Source organism: Armigeres subalbatus, chromosome 3 (genome assembly GCF_024139115.2).
Source record: "Armigeres subalbatus isolate Guangzhou_Male chromosome 3, GZ_Asu_2, whole genome shotgun sequence".
NCBI classification, from domain to species: domain Eukaryota; kingdom Metazoa; phylum Arthropoda; class Insecta; order Diptera; family Culicidae; genus Armigeres; species Armigeres subalbatus.
This window is the reverse complement of record NC_085141.1, coordinates 426297450-426320111: the sequence shown is the minus strand read 5'-3', so window position 1 is coordinate 426320111 and position 22662 is coordinate 426297450. Positions and strand designations below refer to the sequence as shown.

Genomic DNA, 22662 nt, shown 5'->3' with positions numbered 1-22662 from the left:
TGGCATCTACCGACAACCAACACATTTAAATTAATTCCTTCGATTGGTCTTCCAGCAAAATCTGTATCCAGCCTCTGCTGACAAGGCTCGATTCTGCTAACATCGAAAGTCCATCAACCGAAGCGAGCAGTGGAGGAAAATCCCTCTCCAGAAATGATGCTTCCGAGTAAAACCCAACCGCATCCACACTCAAGAGGCCAACATGCGAGAGGGATGGAAAAAAAATCCGAAGAAATAAATAAAAGCGAACCTCCAAGGTTTGTTTGCTGTCTTGTTGCCGGGGAGCACACCCCACTACTCCGATTGATATAGTGCGGGAGATAAGGGGCCAAAGGAATCAATTCATTTCACCTCCCCTGATGCGAGTCGTCTCTGATGTTGTTTCTCGGGCGAGAAGGAACGCTGACGGCCACGAAGACGATGATGATGATGGTCCTGAAGAAAGGGATGCTGCTTGGTTCGTTCTCACGGGAAGAAGCAAACGATTCGCATTGATAACAGATAATGGGAATCTGGGGCAACCGTTCGTTTGCGTTGAACGGGCGGTGGGAATAGTGCAGAAAATTGTTGCTGGCTGATGGCGACGATGGATAAACGATGGAACGACTAAGGGATAAATAATGTTTGCGTTAATTTAATCACTTGGGGCCACTTGAGTAGTGAGAAGCAACAGTTACGCTTTACTACAGATTTCATGTTTAAATGCATGAGCCAGGAATGGCAGTAGCTGTCAGAGTATATGTTTTTTTATATGAACTGCTGGACTAGAACTCGAATGATGCCAGAGTTAAAGAAATCTTTTGTATAAAAGGCAAAGAGAGTGGCACACATTCAGTTTCTACTAATTTTACGCGTTATTAATGTCGTGGAAGGCATAATTTATTCCATAATTAGAAGTAGAAAGCAGAGCCAACAGTTTAACTGTTCTACCATTTTCATATCATTACCAGCAGAAGTCTTGCTTTTTCGACTTGCCACAGGGTTTCATTGGCCAGAACAATAGCGGCTCGCTTAGTAGTCCATATGGAAGTACTCTTCGCAAAATCTTTTCGAGGAGATAACAAAACACAGCAAATGTTTTCAAGCAGGAAACAAATAACGCTTCTGTTAAAAAAAATCTGTCCACTTCGTCCTCACAAAATCTCAATTGGTCAAATTGTCTAATTTGTCTAATTTGTTTAATTGTCCAATTTGTTTCAAAATTCAATTCAAACTCAACCGAAATCCAATTCAAAGCCAATCCAAATCCGATCCAAATCCAAGCCGAATCCAATCCAATTTCAACTCAAATCCAATCTAAATTCAATCCAGATCCAATATGAATTAATTCCAAATCCAATCTAAATAAAATACAAATCCAATCCAAATTCAATCCAAATTCAATCCAAATCCAATCCAAATGCAATCCAAATATAATCCAAATCCAAATCTTGTGGGCTTCGTGGCCGTGCGGTTAGCGACGTCAATCGTTTAGACGCATGTGCTATGGAGTGTGGGTTCGATTCCCGCCCCGGTAAGGAGAAAACTTTTCGTAAAAGCAAAAAGTTCTCCACTGGTCCACTGGGTGTTGTGTAAATGTCCTGTCCGTTGTTTAATGCTAGATGTTAAGTGTTCAGTCTGTGCGACCTCTGGTCGAAGACGGTGACCTCAGTCTTAAACAAAAATCCAATCCAATCCAAATCCAATCGAAACCCAATCAAAATCCAATCAAAATCAAATTCAAATCCAATCCAAATCCAATCCAAATCCAATCCAAATCCAATCCAATCCAAATCCAAATCCAATCCAAATCCAATCCAAATCCAATCCAAATCCAATCCAAATCCAATCCAAATCCAAACCAGTCTAAACCAATCCAATCCAATCCAAACCAATCCAAACCAATCCAAACCAATCCAAACCAATCCAAACCAATCCAAACCAATCCAACCAACCAAACCAATCCAAACCAATCCAAACCAATCCAAACCAATCCAAACCAACCAAACCAATCCAAATCCAATCCAAACCAATCCAAACCAATCCAAACCAATCCAAACCAATCCAAACCAATCCAAACCAATCCAAACCAATCCAACCAATCCAAACCAATCCAAACCAATCCAAACCAATCCAAACCAATCCAAACCAATCCAATCCAAACCAATCCAAACCAATCCAAACCAATCCAAACCAACCAAACAATCCAAACCAATCCAAATCCAATCCAAACCAATCCAAACCAATCCAAAATCAACCAAACCAATCCAAACCAATCCAAACCAATCCAAACCAATCCAAACCAATCCAAACCAATCCAAACCAATCCAAACCAATCCAAACCAATCCAAACCAATCCAAACCAATCCAAACCAATCCAAACCAATCCAAACCAATCCAAACCAATCCAAACCAATCCAACCAATCCAAACCAATCCAAACCAATCCAAATCCAATCCAAATCCAATCCAAATCCAATCCAAATCCAATCCAAATCCAATCCAAATCCAATCCAAATCCAATCCAAATCCAATCCAAATCCAATCCAAATCCAATCCAAATCCAATCCAAATCCAAACTCAATCCAAATCCAATCCAAATCCAATCCAAATGAATTCCAAATAAAATCCATATCCAATCCAAATGAATTCCAAATAAAATCGAAATCCAATCTGAGTTCAAATTAAACCCAATCCAAATCCAATTCAAATCCAATCAAAATCCAATCCAAATCCAATCCAAATCCAATTCAGATCCAATCAAAATCCAATCCAAATCCAATCCAAATCCAATCCAAATCCAATCCAAATCCAATCCAAATCCAATCCAAATCCAATCCAAATCCAATCCAAATCAACCAAACCAATCCAAACCAATCCAAACCAACCAAACCAATCCAAACCAATCCAAACCAACCAAACCAATCCAACCAATCCAAACCAACCAAACCAATCCAAACCAACCAAACCAATCCAAACCAATCCAAACCAATCCAAACCAATCCAAACCAATCCAAACCAATCCAAACCAATCCAAACCAATCCAAACCAACCAAACCAATCCAAACCAACCAAACCAATCCAAACCAATCCAAACCAACCAAACCAATCCAAACCAATCCAAACCAATCCAAACCAATCCAAACCAATCCAAACCAACCAAACCAACCAAACCAATCCAAACCAATCCAAACCAATCCAAACCAATCCAACCAATCCAACCAAACCAAATCCAATCCAAACCAATCCAAACCAATCCAAACCAACCAAACCAACCAAACCAAACCAACCAAACCAAACCAATCCAAACCAATCCAAACCAATCCAAACCAATCCAAACCAATCCAAACCAATCCAACCAATCCAAACCAATCCAAACCAACCAAACCAATCCAAACCAATCCAAACCAATCCAAACCAATCCAAACCAATCCAAACCAATCCAAACCAATCCAAACCAACCAAACCAATCCAAACCAACCAAACCAATCCAAACCAATCCAACCAACCAATCCAAACCAATCCAAACCAACCAAACCAATCCAAACCAATCCAAACCAATCCAAACCAATCCAAACCAACCAAACCAATCCAAACCAACCAAACCAATCCAAACCAATCCAAACCAATCCAAACCAATCCAAACCAACCAAACCAATCCAAACCAATCCAAACCAACCAAACCAATCCAAACCAATCCAAACCAATCCAAACCAATCCAAACCAATCCAACCAATCCAAACCAACCAAACCAATCCAAATCCAATCCAAATCCAATCCAAATCCAATCCAAATCCAATCCAAATCCAATCCAAATCCAATCCAAATCCAATCCAAATCCAATCCAAATCCAATCCAAATCCAAACTCAATCCAAATCCAATCCATATCCAATCCAAATGAATTCCAAATAAAATCCAAATCCAATCTGAGTTCAAATTAAACCCAATCCAAATCCAATTCAAATCCAATCAAAATCCAATCCAAATCCAATCCAAATCCAATCCAAATCCAATCCAAATCCAAATGCAATCCAAATCCAATCCAAATCCAATCCAAATCCAATCCAAATCCAATCAAAATCCAATCCAAATCCAATCCAAATCCAATCCAAATCCAATCCAAATCCAATCCAAATCCAATCCAAACCAATCCAAACCAATCCAAACCAATCCAAACCAATCCAAACCAATCCAAACCAACCAAACCAATCCAACCAAACCAATCCAAACCAACCAAACCAACCAAACCAATCCAAACCAATCCAAACCAATCCAAACCAACCAAACCAATCCAAACCAATCCAAACCAACCAAACCAATCCAAACCAATCCAAACCAATCCAAACCAATCCAAACCAACCAAACCAATCCAAACCAATCCAAACCAATCCAAACCAATCCAAACCAATCCAAACCAATCCAAACCAATCCAAACCAATCCAAACCAACCAATCCAAACCAATCCCAACCAATCCAAACCAATCCAAACCAACCCAAACCAATCCAAACCAATCCAATCCAAACCAATCCATATCCAATCCAAATGAATTCCAAACAAAATCCAAACCAATCTGAGTTCAACCAAACCCAATCCAAACCAATCCAAATCCAATCCAAACCAATCCAAACCAACCAAACCAATCCAAACCAATCCAAACCAATCCAAACCAACCAAACCAATCCAAACCAATCCAAACCAATCCAAACCAATCCAAACCAATCCAAACCAATCCAACCAACCAAACCAATCCAAACCAATCCAAACCAATCCAAACCAATCCAAACCAACCAAACCAATCCAAACCAATCCAAACCAATCCAAACCAATCCAAACCAACCAAACCAATCCAAACCAATCCAAACCAAACCAATCCAAACCAATCCAAACCAACCAACCAATCCAAACCAATCCAACCCAAACCAATCCAAATCGAATCCAAACCAATCCAAACCAACCAAACCAATCCAAACCAACCAAACCAATCCAAACCAATCCAAACCAATCCAAACCAATCCAAACCAATCCAAACCAATCCAAACCAACCAAACCAATCCAAACCAATCCAAACCAATCCAAACCAATCCAAACCAATCCAAACCAAACCAATCCAAACCAATCCAAACCAAACCAATCCAAACCAATCCAAAAACCAATCCAAACCAATCCAAACCAATCCAAACCAACCAAACCAATCCAAACCAATCCAAACCAATCCAAACCAATCCAACCAATCCAAACCAATCCAAACCAATCCAAACCAATCCAAACCAATCCAAACCAATCCAAACCAATCCAAACCAATCCAAACCAATCCAAACCAATCCAAACCAATCCAAACCAATCCAAACCAATCCAACCAATCCAAACCAATCCAAACCAAACTCAATCCAAACCAATCCATATCCAATCCAAAACGAATTCCAAACAAACCAAACCAATCTGAGTTCAAATTAAACCCAATCCAAACCAACCAAACCAATCAAACCAATCCAAACCAATCCAAACCAATCCAAACCAATCCAAACCAAACGCAATCCAAACCAATCCAAACCAATCCAAACCAATCCAATCCAATCAAAATTCAATCCGAACCAATCCAAATCCAATCCAAATCCAAATCCAATCCAAATCCAATCCAAATCCAATCCAAATCCAATCCAAATCCAATCCAAATCCAATCCAAATCCAATCCAAATCCAATCCAAATCCAATCCAAATTCAAATCCAATCTGAGTTCAAATTTAATCCAATCCAAACCCAATCCAAATTCAATCCAAATCCAATCTTTATCAAATTAAATCCAAATCCAATCAAAATACAAATTCAAAATACAAATCCAATCTAAATTATTTCCAAATCCAGTCTGAATTCTATCAAAATCTAATGACGATCCATAAAAAAATATTAGATTTTTAATATAAAAAGTGTGAAAATGGGCGGTTGAAATTTGTCGACTTTTGCGTTACGCATCTCCCCTTTCTAAATGTTTTATTATTTTGCTCTTATTATTTACGGAATATCCCAATTAAAAACATTTATTAAATGTTCATTATTTGAAAAAAGAGAAATTATGTGAAAAGTAAATAATTGTTATACCATAAGCCTAAAAATATTCAATAGGTACTTACATATGTCATCGTTGGCAGTGCACAGATGAAGATCAGTCCCAGCAGTATCAGCACAAAGAGCTCTCTCCGCCGACCGATAGTTCTCGGATATTCGTCGCAAAGTGCTGTTATCATTGCTTCCAAACCGCCGAAGGTACTGTCCAGCCCCAGCGTTATCAACATGAGAAAGAAGATGATCGACCAAAAGACCGATCCCTTCATCATGGCAATTGCCTCCGGATAGACGATGAAGACCAGCCCCGGCCCCTCCAGTCCGACATCTTCGATCGATTTGTTCTGCACGTTGGCCATGTATCCGAGCACCGAGAAGATCACAAACCCTGCCAGGAAGCTGGTCAGGCAATTGATACTGCTGGTGAGCAGCGCATCGCGGTAACAATTGTTGTTGAATTTGTTATAACTCGAGAGGGCCAGCAGGGTGCCGAAGCCGGGACCCAGAGAGAAGAAAATTTGCGACGCTGCATCGATCCAGACCTATCGAAAAATGGGTCATAACTCACCGTCCAACAACTACTAATCATAAACCAATGCACTTACTTTGGAGTTGCCCAGTTTGTGCCATTCTGGGGTTAAATAGTATCGGATGCCTTCCGCGGCGCCGGGCAGCGTCACACCTCGTGCCAACAGAATCAGCAGAACAACATAAGGAGCCAATGCCGTTACCCAAACCACCTTACCAGCACTTCGGACTCCCTTCCATAACGAGAAGTACACCAGAACAAATACACCGAAGACACACAGCGCCAACGATGGCTTCACCGGACCCATAAAATCCAATCCGTCCGATTTGTACTGCTCCAGGACCTGGCGCCTGTCGAGAAAAGAGAAGAAAAAAAACGCCACAAATAATGAAGAGCATCATCATAAAAACCAACACCGACCGTCATAAAACAGTCCAGGACCATTGTCATCGTAAAGGTATAGGAATTTTCAATTTCCCAACCGTGTCCCCTTCAACTTACTCGAAGAACTCCCTCGCCGGGCTGACCCGCACTATGTCCTCGCCCAAAACGTTGGAAGCGCTAATCACGGAGCTGCTCACGTTCCCCAGCAAGCTCAGGGTTCCGTTGACGACCAGACTGCCGTTGGTACCAGCCAGTGCCGTTGCGAACGTACTGCTCGCGTTCGCCAACGATGTGACCGGCAGGCAGGCCTCGGTGTTCCACGGGTTGCCACATTTCGTCCACGGCAGCTCGGTGCTAAATGAGGCGAAAAGATAATACACCGCCCAGCCGATAATCGTGTTGTAGTACATGCCCATATAAATGTCGATTAGGCAGATTGCGTAGCCAACACCTGTGAACGGAAGGGGAGAACGTTTGGAGAACGCTGGGGTTAACGTGGCCGATACTGGTGTGGGTTCGATTCGTTGCCCACTCGTTTACGAAATCGGATAAATTAACGGGTGGACGGACATTGATGTATAGCCTTTGGCCTGCCAAGCATTGTGCCAAACAATAAGCAAATAACTTCTCACCGTTTTACTGTTCATGACACTTCTGTTACTACCTTTTTTCATTTAATTCACAAGGATTACTTCTATCGCTGTTTAAAGCTGAAGGAGCTCAAAAAATTATAAATACAAAGGAAATCGAATATTTTCTGATCCTGATTTCAAGTGATTGACATTTGATCAATTTAATTTAATTTAATACGAGTGCTGTAAACGGTATGGTGGACTCTCTGACCGACAAAGGGGAGAAAGCTGCTACAGCTGGCGAGACAAAAACTGATAAAGACACGATAGGTCTTACACACCCAACTGATCAATTGAAATACTGGTTATAGCACTTCGAACAACTTCTTCAAGTTTCGAATGCACCACATCCATCTACATATTGGCATGAGCAGAGCCGTAGTGTGAATTCCCTATGCGATCTCTTGATTATGCGCCCCTTTTTTACTAAGGAAATCAAAATGTGCAATAGTTTACATTTGAAGAGTAAGTAAGATTAAAAGGTTTAGTGGATTTATGATGCTTCAAATAATCAAATAACAGTCAATATTCGGTGGTATGCAGAATACAGCCCATAAGATTTTTTTTAGATTTTGATTATTGCAAAATATGTAAAGAACCTCACAGAGTCGTGGGCATTTCAAGATTTGCGTATGAAATCTGTAAAAAAAGGATCTAGAACAGTCGTCAGTCGTCAGAGTCATTAAAATTACTGAAAGGTCTTTATTCATTAATCTTATCTGCTCATACTCATTGAAGGAAGAAAGGTTCAAAATGACTAATTAATTGCATATTTTCTTAATGATTTCTGAAACCTAAAAATATTAAAAACCAGGGAAAACCATTAAAATTTTACCTGGAATTCAATGCCTAGTCAAAAACTGTTTTTCGTGGAATTACGCCCTATTCGATCTAAAATCCAACTCTGGAGTATGTCGGTCTCGGAATCGGAATCCGAGCCTCTTGAAAGGAGGCTTCCGAGCCTGTTGAAAGGAAGCTTCCTCTTGAAAGGAGGCTTCCGACCCTCTTGAAAGGAGGCTTCCGACACTGTTTAAAGGAGGCTTCCGAGCCTCTTGAAAGGAGGCTTCCGAGCCTCTTGAAAGGAGGCTTCCGAGCCTCTTGAAAGGAGGCTTCCGAGCCTCTTGAAAGGAGGCTTCCGAGCCTCTTGAAAGGAGGCCTCTGAGCCTCTTGAAAGGAGGCTTCTGAGCCTCTTGAAAGGAGGCTTCCGAGCCTCTTGAAAGGAGGCTTCCGAGCCTCTTGAAAGGAGGCTTCCGAGCCTCTTGAAAGGAGGCTTCCGAGCCTCTTGAAAGGAGGTTTCCGAGCCTTTTGAAAGGAGGCTTCCGGGTCTCTTGAAAGGATGTAACGGTCGGCTAGTTTCGCCGTTCGAGTTGGTTGGAGTCGCCACTTCGCTTAAGCGCCAAGCAAGCAAACATATTCACTTGCTTGCGAAGAGCCAAATTTGTACTACCAGGCGAAATTCCTCAAGGCGAGTCCTCCAAAATACAACTGAACCGGCGAATCACACCCCCACACACTCTCCAATCTCAGATATTAGACGGGATAGTCAATGGGGAATCAAAATAACGCATGCAAAAGAAATTAAAAAAAAACACTCGGTTATCGCTTTTCTCTCCTCGTTCAACAGTCGAGCGGGCGGCATAAAATGTATTTTTAGTTTCTAAAGAATCGCTTACGCTATAGGGTTCGGTTCTTCTTTACCGACCCTTCAAACTGTAAAGGAGTTCAATTCTCGGTTGTGGCAAGTCCCTTTTTGACGTAGGACTTACGTCTCTCTTTACTATACCGGGTGTCATTTCAAAATTTCTAAATCGGCCGCGTTACGCTGTGTTGAAAGATTTCAAACGTTAATAGCTTTTACCCTAGTGAACAGATTTCTGCAGTTAACCCCTCAATCGACAGCTTTCAAGTATGCCTTTCATATTAATGCTTGATAATATCCGAAAATTTGTTTCAATAGGCCTAAAACTGTTTTCAAAGCAAAGCATTGAATTCACGAAAACCTATAAATATGGGTACCGCATCATTCTTGCATCATTCCATTACCACGTTCTGATTGGTGCAGTCGTCAACGAATGAGCTCACGCTAGGTCTGCTAAGAAGACATAAAATAGCGCAGCGCGAATTTTTCCTCTCAATCTGACCGAAACAGGCAAAGCAATAACAGCAGCGCATCGTCGGAATTATTGAACGGTTGTATCATCGTCTCAGCCACGCATTCGCAAACCTAAGCCTTTTTAAGAGCAAGGCAGAATCGTCAGCATTCTCAGGTCAGCATCATCTACATTTTCAGCCCGGCATTGTCGAGAAGCTAACAGTAAGCGCGGCACGGCGGTGTGTGACGATAGAGTGTCGACTACAACACTACTGATCAAGTTTTCTCGGCCGATGGCAGCAGCGGTTAAGCGTTTGGTATTCCTGCAGACATCGATTCATAATGTTTTAAACAATCTTAAACTCCCAGTTGAACCGCTCAAGAGGAAATTTACATCTAACATTGTGAATGGATCTTTTCAGAACCACTAATATACTTACTAAAGAGTTTTTGGCAATAGAATCATTCTGAAAATGTAGTACAATCAACTAATTAGAGAGCGTTTGCGTGACAATTTTATTAATTCGCGCTCCTGGCGATGAATTGTTACAAAATTCTGTCTTCCTCGCTCACGACAAAAGAAAATGCGTTTCTTATTCTAAGATATCAACGAAAATTTTTGAAATTTCTCCATTAGAATTCCAAAAATTGTCACTGTTTTGAGTCTAAATATTTCAATTTAAAATTTGATTTATTTGTTGATGTGAATAGGTAAATAGCTACTGAATTTTGTGTAACTTTTTCAAACGTTTGTATAAAGCTTTTGAATATTCTTGGTTAACGTGATTTTGTGTTTCAGCAAGTATACTCTATTACCACTGAAAATCCATTCTGCGCCAAATCCGTGCGACCCAAAACTAAATTCTAAGCAAATACACATTAAATATCAATGTTAAATATTACGCTGAACATTCCAACAATTTAGTGAACGTCTTTTTTCGAGTTCGTTTTTATAATATTACTGATTTTAAGTATATGTTTTAACTTCAACGTTACACATGTTTGTACAAAATTGAAAATAGGATTAAGAAAAAAGGAGTTGATATAACAACTCATCTAGATGGTCCTTCTTGGAATTTCTGAAGAAGTCGCTCCAAAATTGTCTGCGGGTGTTTCTCCGAGAACATCTGTGGAAATTTCTTCATTCTTGCAAAAATAGATATCTTGCAAATATAGATGTTAGTGTTTCTGAATGTGATATACAACGAATGGTTTCACGTGCTGTTGGGCTTCAACATCCCGAACGCATTGATGTCACAAAATTAGTGTCTAGATGGAAAAGCAGAAAATTAGACTATATTTCATTCAAAGTTGATCTTGATACCCAATATAAATCGCGTGTACTGGATCCTGCGACTTAGCCGAGAAATATTAGATTTAGGGAGTTTGTTCGTACAAATAACGATACGTGGAAGCTAGAGTAATTTTGTTGCATTGTACTTCAATATTCGCTTGAATTATAAGTGGATGAGTGTTTGTTGATTAAATAGGATTTTGTCGTATTCTGAATGTAGCTTAATTGTTGTCATAATTGATTTTGTATTGTACTGATTATGCATTTGCCTTAATGTTAATGTTGTATTTAGATTTATAAGTTATTCAATAAGACTATCAAAGTCAGTTGGATTTAATCAAATAAACAATAACAAAAGGTTCCCCGTAAATTTATGCGGAATTTCATTTTTTGACGTAGAACTACGTCTGTCTTTTCTATATTGGGGTACACTTTACGTTTTCGAAAAATCAAAAAACGTCACGAAAATATGATAGACTTTGATCGTTAATATCTCAGCCGTTTCTCGATGGATTTTTAATTTTTTTGGACACTTACGCGGCTTTTGTACACGATTAGCTTTTTATGCGATTTTGTTTTCACTAGAATTTCGGGATTTCCATGGCTCATTCAGACACATTTTGGGATTTACGCGGTTTTTTACATTGTTTTAATTCACGCGGCCCACATCCTCCGCGTAAAAACTGACTCCAGTGTGTTACAATATTTAGGTATGATAATATTTAGTATTGCAAACTTGCTAACAGTTTAGCAATAATAATAATATTTAGCAGTTTAGGTTTCGGTGAATCAGTCAATCTCGTAAGTGTATCGCAAGCTTCTTCTTCCATAGCACTACATTCCAACTGGAACTTGGCCTGCTTTTTAAAGTAATTAGCATTGTTTTAGTTATTAATTGAAAGCTTTATATGCCCGATATTGCATGAGTATTGAGTATGTATGTTGTGTGACAAATACAATGGATACACTATGCTCGGGGTGTCAAGAATGTTTCCCATCCGAAAGTATCCTAGATTGGATCGAGAATCGAACTCGCCATCTCCGGTTTCTGGACCTTTGTTCCTAAGGTCAACTGGAGAGCAACAGTCAACTGCAAGCCAGCATAGAAGTCAAATTAATGCAACTTACAGGGCTGCACCAGCTGGTGCAGTTCGTTTCAGCTAAATTACACGCGCGTTTTCTCTCAAAACCTTGAGGGCGTTTGACGGTAGCTTCTCGCTTACGTCTATGGATGCCAGTAGAAAAGCTCGGAATCTTCTTCACTGCTGCAGTGGATGTGTTCTGGGATACTTTCTTCGGTTTTTTTTTTGCAGATTCCTAGCTGTCCAAAGTACGACGCAACTCGCATGAAGGAATAATAATTATTAGATATTATTAGATACAGTCTACAACCCCTACTGAGCCAACTTTTGTTTTATTTCAGGCAGTCCTTCAGTGGGAAGATTGCCACTGTCGAGGCTAATATTTCGTGACCGGACAGATACTTCCTGAATTTTTTTTTATGATTTTTGTTCGAGGTAGATTTGATTTCTGTGTCGGTTTGATGAGAAGATTTTGCCAAGGAATGGTATGCAACGCCGATTATTTATCCAAAATAGTTGATGTGAGAAATTTGGACATATTATGTATCTTAAAGGCATGGTCAAGTCAAGTCCTACGTCCACTTAGCGGTTATGTCACAGACATTACCCACTGTTCGTTTTTATTTATGCTACCTATGGGGAGCGACCCCAGTATTCTGATCCCCCTTGGGGCGGTACCAGTGGTCAAGGAAATTAATATTCTTCAGTACAAAAAAATACAGATCTCTGACCTGTTCGTGTTGCTTCGCTGAAGGATACCTGCTGCTCGATGCGATGCTGTCAGCGGTGGGTGTCTCGGCTTACTACACGTGCACACTAAGGTAGTTCGTTGGCGGGCCCGCTTCTTCCACTCGCGAGTACTGCTTCGAGGCCAACAATGGAGTGTGGCCGGCTATTGATGACCGACTAACACCCCGGAAGTAGTGGTCACTTCCGATGGCCCGTAGATGCGCTGGGGCCTGATCACTAACCCGCCGCGAGACCAGCTACAAGCGGACGAGTTTTCGGACCTTCCCAGAGGCCACGCGGCGTGCGTAACCCCTACACCTACACACGGACGAAACACCTTCGCTTGAAGGAAGTTTGATCCTTCAAGCGATAACAAACTCTATTAAAATTTCGGTCCCATGGACTAGAACAAGTAGTTTTGTTGTCGGATATTTACCTTGACCTCGAGCAGGTAAACTTACAGTTTCCCGTAGGGTCGGAAACTATACTGAGCAATTTTTTTTTTATCTAGAGATGTTTAACATTAATAATTGTAACCACATTTAACATATAAAAACTCACTAAACTAGCTCGATTTTTTTGGCGCACTTGGGCCTTCTTATCACGTCCTCAACCACTTTAAGATTTCTCGATAGCTATGAATACAATACATATTACATACAATTTATAAATTAAGTTTTGGACAATTGACTCACAAATTAACTTTCGATTGGCTAACACTTCAATTCGACTTCCACTTTTTTCAGGGACCTACGTCCGTTCACTTTGCCGATCGAATCGAGAAAGAGCGATACTCAGGCTAAAAGTAGATGACCTTCACCTTGGCCATTGCGTAACCGCGAGATTCCCACACATACATCTACTTCAAAATTTCGCAAATCATCTTTTATCTCTAGTACATTGGCCATACTGTCCAATTCTGGAGCGGAGCGATGTGATCTGCTTCGCGATCCGTTAAAAATGGATGCTTCCAATTCTCGCCACCCATAGCGCTGCGATCGATTAAAATTCGTAAATTCAAATCTTACCCCTATTTACAAGTGTTGGACTTTCGGCCTTCTCTTAACCCGAGAAGTGGAAAGTCCAACCAAGTTTTTTTTTTAATTTAACTATTCAAATTCTTGTAACCTTGTTACAGAGGCTTCCGACCCTCTTGAAAGGAGGCTTCCGAGCCTGTTTAAAGGAGGCTTCCGAGCCTCTTGAAAGGAGGCTTCCGAGCCTCTTGAAAGGAGGCTTCCGAGCCTCTTGAAAGGAGGCTTCCGAGCCTCTTGAATAAAGGCTTCCGAGCCTCTTGAAAGGAGGCTTCTGAGCCTCTTGAAAGGAGGCTTCTGAGCCTCTCGAAAGGAGGCTTCTGAGCCTCTTGAAAGGAGGCTTCTGAGCCTCTTGAAAGGAGGCTTCTGAGCCTCTTGAAAGGAGGCTTCTGAGCCTCTTGAAAGGAGGCTTGAGCCTCTTGAAAGGAGGCTTCTGAGCCTCTTGAAAGGAGGCTTCTGAGCCTCTTGAAAGGAGGCTTCTGAGCCTCTTGAAAGGAGGCTCTGAGCCTCTTGAAAGGAGGCTTCTGAGCCTTCTTGAAAGGAGGCTCTGAGCCTCTTGAAAGGAGGCTTCTGAGCCTCTTGAAAGGAGGCTTCTGAGCCTCTTGAAAGGAGGCTTCTGAGCCTCTTGAAAGGAGGCTTCTGAGCCTCTTGAAAGGAGGCTGAGCCTCTTGAAAGGAGGCTCTGAGGCCTCTTGAAAGGAGGCTTTGAGCCTCTTGAAAGGAGGCTTCTGAGCCTCTTGAAAGGAGGCTTCGAGCCTCTTGACAGGAGGCTTCTGAGCCTCTTGAAAGGAGGCTTGAGCCTCTTGAAAGGAGGCCTGAGCCTCTTGAAAGGAGGCTGAGCCTCTTGAAAGGAGGCTTCTGAGCCTCTTGAAAGGAGGCTCTGAGCCTCTTGAAAGGAGGCTTTGAGCCTCTTGAAAGGGAGGCTTCTGAGCCTCTTGAAAGGAGGCTTCTGAGCTCTTGAAAGGAGGCTTCTGAGCTCTCTTGAAAGGAGGCTTGAGCCTCTTGAAAGGAGGCTTCTGAGCCTCTCGAAAGGAGGCTTGAGCCTCTTGAAAGGAGGCTTCTGAGCCTCTTGAAAGGAGGCTTCCTGAGCCTCTTGAAAGGAGGCTTCTGAGCCTCTTGAAAGGAGGCTCTGAGCCTCTTGAAAGGAGGCTTCTGAGCCTCTTGAAAGGAGGCTTCCTGAGCCTCTTGAAAGGAGGCTCTGAGCCTCTTGAAAGGAGGCTTCCTGAGCCTCTTGAAAGGAGGCTGAGCCTCTTGAAAGGAGGCTCTGAGCCTCTTGAAAGGAGGCTTCTGAGCCTCTTGAAAGGAGGCTTCTGAGCCTCTTGAAAGGAGGCTTCTGAGCTCTTGAAAGGAGGCCTGAGCCTCTTGAAAGGAGGCTTCTGAGCCTCTTGAAAGGAGGCTCTGAGCCTCTTGAAAGAGGGCTTGAGCCTCTTGAAAGGAGGCTTCTGAGCCTCTTGAAAGGAGGCTTCTGGGCCTCTTGAAAGGAGGCTTCCGGGCCTCTTGAAAGGAGGCTTCTGGGCCTCTTGAAAGGAGGCTTCTGGGCCTCTTGAAAGGAGGCTCTGGGCCTCTTGAAAGGAGGCCTGGGCCTCTTGAAAGGAGGCTTCTGGGCCTCTTGAAAGGAGGCTTCTGAGCCTCTTGAAAGGAGGCTCTGAGGCCTCTTGAAAGGAGGCTTCCTGAGCCTCTTGAAAGGAGGCTTCTGAGCCTCTTGAAAGGAGGCTTCTGAGCCTCTTGAAAGGAGGCTTCTGAGGCCTCTTGAAAGGAGGCCTGAGCCTCTTGAAAGGAGGCTTCTGAGCCTCTTGAAAGGAGGCTTTGAGGCCTCTTGAAAGGAGGCTCTGAGCCTCTTGAAAGGAGGCTTCCGGAGCCTCTTGAAAGGAGGCTTCCTGAGCCTCTTGAAAGGAGGCTTCCTGAGCCTCTTGAAAGGAGGCTTCCTGAGCCTCTTGAAAGGAGGCCTGAGCCTCTTGAAAGGAGGCTTCTGAGCCTCTTGAAAGGAGGCTCTGAGCCTCTTGAAAGGAGGCTCTGAGCCTCTTGAAAGGAGGCTTCTGAGCCTCTTGAAAGGAGGCTTCTGAGCCTCTTGAAAGGAGGCTCTGAGCCTCTTGAATGGAGGCCTGAGCCTCTTGAAAGGAGGCCTGAGCCTCTTGAAAGGAGGCTTCCGAGACTCTTGAAAGGAGGCTTCCGAGATTCTTGAAAGGAGGCTTCCGAGCCTCTTGAAAGGAGGCTTCCGAGCCTCTTGAAAGGAGGCTTCCGAGCCTCTTGAAAGGAGGCTTCCGAGCCTCTTGAAAAGAAGCTTCTGAGGCTCTTGAAAAATGCTTCCTAGCCTCTTGAAAGGAGGCTTCAGAGCCTCTTGGAACTTTCGAGCTGCATGGATGTAAGCTTACGAGACACTTTAAGGTGGCTTCCAAGCCTCTTGTAATAGAGCTACTGTGCTTTTCGAGAAAAGGGCCTTCTTCATGTCTCTCAAATTGGGGCTTCCGAAACTTCAGATTCTATATTTTTGTTTGTTTTGTTACAACCCATTTTTTTGTTTTTACTATTTTGTTTACTAAAATCGACCTGAACACGTTTTGGAAGATTGTAGTAAGCTACGCTTGGACAAGGTCGCGTTTTTTCGCCCGTCAAAAAATTGATTTCCAAATACATAATAATATAAATCCTAAAATTATAGTATTTCTGGACCAACATTTGAAAAGAGCGTAACAGCCTAAATTTATTCCTTCTGATTTTTCGTCCACATATATTGCTATGTACATGTAGACGAGGAATCAGAAGAAATAAATTTTGGCTGCTACGCCCTTTTCAAATGTTGGTCTAGATTTATCGAAAAGTGATTCTAACGGGTTTCAATGATTAGTGGAAATGCAGCTCCCAAAAGAGAAATACAAATTAGCAACATTTTCGCAACGTGTTGACCAACCGGAAGTCGAGCTTTCAAATGCAGTCTTGAAGCGGATGTAAACTCCTCCGAAACGGTAGGGACTAGTGCCAGAAAGGGAAAGGGGAAAGGGTGGAGAGGAAGACAAATCAGCAGCAAGCTTTCGTCCCCAGTTAAGTCTGATGCGGAGACGACAATATCGGAGTTTCAGACTCGGACACCGGTATTAAACGAAGAATCGGTATTGAAAGAACTTCCTTGTCCGGCGGAGAAATTTGTGGTCGTCGAGCGATGTGGCCCAATATCAATTAGAACGAAAGCGAAAACATTTACCCCATGATGGATATCCCGTTGCTACAAGCTTCCGCTGATGATTGTGGCATTTTGTTTCTCCAGCCCTATGGAGACTAAATAATTGAAAAATGGACAAACGATGTCCAATGACACGTGACATTGTGGAAAAATGTAGCTTTTTGGCTCCAGATTCTAAATTTAGAGCAGTGTACTTTTGGACACAATATTGAAATCTTCGAATCATCGACTGAGATAATAAAACGTGTTATTTTTTTTGATGGGGAGGTTGAAAGCCTTGTACAAAATCTTACGCATTAATGCAATGAGTTGCGAAAAAAGTAATGTTTTTATTCGTTACGATTAGTAAGTAGGTTTGTGCAACTAGGCTTGCCGAATCATTAGAATTTATGTTATTTTTTATTGGTACGATAACTCAGTATTAAAGTACCCTCACCCATATTTGACTAACCGAGTTTTCGATGAAACTGATGGCTCTAGATATCCCTATAGGCGCTGAAAGAGACTTGCACTAGCTAAAGATATTATTGGAGCCTTTAGTACAATTTCACGCATTAGATATTTATTTGATTGCATTTGCCGGCAGCATGAATGAAATGCGTTGCATACGCCAGAAATATATTTCCTCATAATCAGAATCTATATTCGTCTCATATCCATAATCCCACCAACAAACACTCAAGAAAATACGACCCTTCAAACAAACCAGTGTTACCGCCTATTGTCTATCCACAAAATCCTCCAAAACACCCTCCGATTTGTTTCTTCTCCCACCTCGTCCCACCCAACGGACCACTTGTTGAATGTGTATCGCATCCTTTATTTGTGGTCCCACTCTTCCTGGGGGGGCAACAAAGGAAAAACCCAGCCGTCATTCAGTCTGTCCTCTTACCTACACACATGCTGTCCTTCAATGACAACGACAACGATGACGACGACGATGACGATGGAGACGACGTTGAAAGCTCGTTTCGTTCATTTTGGTGCTGAGTAGCGATAAAATTGGTCATAGTAGGTCTTGATCGAAGACGCATTTATACGCGCTATTAATCGAAGTAGTCGTCCAAGTTGTGTGATTGAGCGAAGACGATTCTAGGCCTACACTGCCAATGAAACAGATAGACGCATCGTGTCCGGATGTTTTGCATAACAAAGCAGTGCTTTGATCACTTGTCCGTGCAGAAAGGGATTAGAATTAGACAATAATGCTGAATTGCGTCCAAGAGATCCGCATAACAGCATTGCACATTGTGAATCTTTTTATATGTTGTAGGTGAATTGTTCCGATTCACTTTTCATTCACTCAATCTGAAATTAGGTCTTAAGGTCTTAATATAATACTTGAATATAACCCTTAGCGACTTATCTGCAGAATGTATACCAAGAATAATAAGATCAGTATGTTTCTAACATCGCAGACACTTTCCTTCGACTGATGCAAGAAAGAACAAATCATAATTAGGTGAACCATTCAGGATTTTTATTTCCCTGCTCAAGTGTTGAACGAGGTGCTTAACGAGAGACGAGAAGAAGTCCTCTACAAACGCGTAACGCAGGCAGTGTGGAAAATGTTTGTTTGGCATGTTTTCGTATGTTCTTTCGTTTTTCCGAGAACGAAGCGACAGAGTTTAACGATTCGTTTATGGTGCATGTTCCCTATCGAGGAAAATGGAATTGGTTTCAAGCCCCGATTACGACCAGGATAATCGGCAATGAAAATAACAAAACCTTCAATTAATCAGCAACTTTTAGTCGTATTTTCCCATGATAGTCTTAAATCGGCATAGAAATAGGAGAATCATTTCTCAAAATCAAATTAATTACTCGAAACAGCTCTGTCATCTTCCAGCCCGTACCGAGACGAAGTACTTACAAACTAATATCATAGTCTGTAACACAAGGCTAGCCTCTATAAACTTTGAAGGGGAAAGGACACTAACCCGCATATACGGCGCTCGTAGTGATTATAATTTGCGATTCGGGCTCGTGCTGCTGATGACATTATCTTCAGTCTTGGTGGCCCACATTTTCCTCGACCTAATGCAAATGGTGCTTTAAAACAATCTAATCGAGCTTTAATTCCGATTGCGTCTCCTGCACACGCACGCCGAGGTTCTTCGGTCCAAGTTTACAGCCAACTATGATTGCTTCCCGGTCGGGCTCAGGAAGGGTTGCCACACTTCACAGCCAACTGCGGGGTTGAAATCGATTAAAGTTTCGTTCTAATCATCAAGGCCATCTTAGCTGATACGAATCCGACTCGGAACATTCGTCGTACTGCCGCATACAAATGACCCAGCTCCAGCAGATGCCATCCCGTATCCCATCCGGTCCGACCATGTTATAGCGTACCAAGAAGAAGATTACGGAACGAGTTCTCGTCGCTCATGTGACACATAAAATAATCTAATTCAATTTCGTATCATCTCAATCCGGGCAATCAATACGATCACAGTTTGGCTTCCGTTCAAGACAACTCACTAGGTCTCGGGATAAATGCAGAGTAAATTGTCTATTCATAAACAATTTAAAGTTATTATCCTTCTCGGTTTGGGTTGATCTGGAGCGGGTTGACTTTGCCGATGGATAAGCTTTGACAACATAGGATTCAACATCTGTGGGTTATGTGTTCGGAAGCGACTAAAAATCGTACATCGCTGGGGGAAAGAATATTTCAAATTATCTGCATACTATTTCACCAAATTGTTTATGGACTTTTCGTTAGTTATTTATTACTATTCAAAATATTGTGTATTTTGTGAAGCGTAACAAATAATAAAAATCAACCAACCAGTATAAAAAAATATTAAAATAAATTTCATTGCATCGCTTCTTCTTCTTCTTCTTCTTCTTATTGGCATTACATCCCCACACTGGGACAGAGCCGCCTCGCAGCTTAGTGTTCATTAAGCACTTCCGCAGTTATTACCTGCGAGGTTTCTAAGCCAGGTTACCATTTTTGCATTCGTATATCATGAGGCTAACACGATGATACTTTTATGCCCAGGGAAGTCGAGACAATTTCCAATCCGAAAATTGCCTAGACCGGCACCGGGAATCGAACCCAGCCACCCTCAGCATGGTCTTGCTTTGTAGCCGCGCGTCTTACCTCACGGCTAAGGAGGGCCCCTTTGCATCGCTAGATTCTAAAAACATCCATTGTACAAAAACGGCAGTGATTAGTAAGCAGCCTGATGTATCTGACAACAAAAATCTCGATTGCTCTTCGCAATCAAAGTTTGAAGAATCTTGAAAGTTGAAACTTATCCGCAATTACACACAAATTCAATCAGTTCACACTCACGGCGGCTCCATGATTATTCAACTTTAGGCCTCACAGCAAAAGCCAAATGTCTTCCACGGTTCGATGTTCGCTCAACAAGGTTTTCCCGTCGAGGAAAATGCTGACTCTTTTTCCGGTTCGCTACAAAATTGGTGCTGCCTTTTTTCAATTTTTCGCCGCTTTTTCCGATCCTTCCCACATAACGTAGGAAGGTATATGGAAGAAGTCAAAGTCAGTAAGTCATCCAACGAGCCGATAGATAACCGATATTGGAACGTGTTTTATTAGTTACGTTATGATATATTTTTTTCAGGGAGTGACGTTCGCCCTTTTCTAAGATATATTTTCCCCTCTGAGCTATTATAGCTGCTGTCGATATGATTCTAAAACTGTTTACCTTTGGTATCAGTTTGGCGCCATCACCAGTTGAACGTCGCTACCACCGCCATCAAGGTGCAGTTGACTTGCTGACAAATCACGCCAGATCACGAGTCTTCCAAGTTTCATTCAATTGATTCTTTTTATCTGTTTTACTCCTTCCCTTGTGATTTTTGTTTGCGCTTTAAAAAGTGAATTTCCTTAAAGAGTAAAAAGCGCCAGAATCACAGTCAACGATAAAGTTCGATAGTAAATCAAAGTGTCATGAAAACGCAGTTTCCTATTTAAAATTAGCACAAAGTTGGCATTAGTCAACCTTGTAGGTAACTGAAAAGAATTTATTATCCCTTTCTTCGTTAAAAACTTCTCAAAACTCATAAATGTCACGTTCGAATAAAACTATACACGGGATATAATTAATAGTGGCAAGAAGAAAGTTGTTCTCCTTATATCTTAAATTGAATAATGGCTATCAAATCGATAGTTTTTAAAATTTCACACATCCCGTACCATATTTACTACATTACCATAACTAAAAAGAGATGATACTTTAGTTAAGAAAAATTGTAATAAAGCATATCTATCAATTGTCCATCGCAGTGAAAAATCAATACTTCTATGTACAACTCGACTCACTCACCTTTCAACGCCGGACAAATCCGTTTCCAAATCGTCAAACAACCGCACCGATGGAACTGCCCCAGGGCCAATTCCATGTAGAACAGTGGCAGCCCTCCGAACAGCAACATAATGCAGTACGGGATGAGAAATGCACCGCCCCCGTTCTGGTAGCAAATGTACGGAAAACGCCACACATTTCCCAGATCCACCGCAAACCCAATAACCGCCAACAGGAACTCGGCCTTCTGGCTCCACGTTTCCCGCCGCCGCTCTCCGGTCAACGTGACCACCAGTGCCCTCTCCTTGTTCCCACTCAGGCCCATGCCCTTCGGATTCAACGCGGTCGTTTCCTTCGTCTGATCCCCACCACCTCCGCCACCACCACCATCGGGATCCGTTCCATCATCTTTCTCGTCGCCTCCCGGTGGATCGGTCGCATCCCCGTTCGTATGCCACGATTCGCGCTTCTTACAGTTGCCTTGATCGCACGGGACTGCATTGGTCGTTGTCGTCGTATCATTCGTCATCTTCCTCTTCTGCGATCGGGACTATCGGCTCAGGAGTCGGCATGCAACACGGGGTGCCGCCGTCGGCCGTCTGGTCGTGTACGGGTGAGATCTCTGAAAACGTGGAGAACAAATAAAACAATGAATTAGGGATGGGATGAGATTTATTTAATTTTACATGAATAAATCATGACACTTTTTTTCTGACGTGGGAAAATGTCCTACTTCCGTTTCAAATTCAGATCGTCTCGAAAAGTGATCAAGAAGTATAGGTTTATAACTTAAACATCTTTCAACTGATTATGGGAATTTTGATATCAATCGATACCAATGCTAACCGCCAGATATGTGTATGGCGAAAGAAGACAGGTACCAGTTTTTAGAAAAGTGTTCGCTGTTATGTTTATCAAATATTTTTTCGAAGAAGGTGCTTAATTCCGAGAAATTAAATTCATTGATTAAAAACGGTAATTCATTTATTGAAAACGCTAAACCATTAAGAAATTAAATCTCGCCGGACACTATCAAATTCTATTAATCAGCCATGACAGATGCTGCTAATTCTGTTCGTGCATCACAAACACAGACATCAAATGTATGCAAACGTGTTTGGTTCTAAGCCTCAGATCAAAATTTCACGTAAATCAGATACAACGGCTGCCGGAAATTCAATCACAACAATGGCGATGATAGCAGTGGCATCAATGGTACGGTGACGGTAAATCACCATGTAGTCGTTGTCAGCGGCAGTAAATTTTTCACGAGATTTACAAAATGGAGAAAAAGATTCGCAACGGTGGCGTCTGTAGTGTATCGTCGAGTAATTTTCTCCGAAATACAACCGCTGGTGACTAGGAAATTCATGATGGCAAGTGAATTTTTTT

General features: G+C 42.0%; 1 protein-coding gene across 1 annotated transcript in view; it reads right to left on the bottom strand.

Annotated features, from left to right (window-relative positions):
* Positions 1-22662, bottom strand: part of LOC134227438 (sodium-dependent serotonin transporter) — a 115427-nt gene that overhangs the window by 21745 nt on the left and 71020 nt on the right. Inside the window, exons 2-5 of the mRNA XM_062708930.1 lie at positions 21292-21892; positions 7071-7404; positions 6646-6919; positions 6109-6582 (exon numbers count right to left, since the gene is read on the bottom strand). Coding sequence (XP_062564914.1) covers positions 6109-6582; positions 6646-6919; positions 7071-7404; positions 21292-21799 — 1590 coding nt within the window. The 5' untranslated portion in view covers positions 21800-21892. The remainder of the gene's footprint in view (positions 1-6108; positions 6583-6645; positions 6920-7070; positions 7405-21291; positions 21893-22662) is intronic.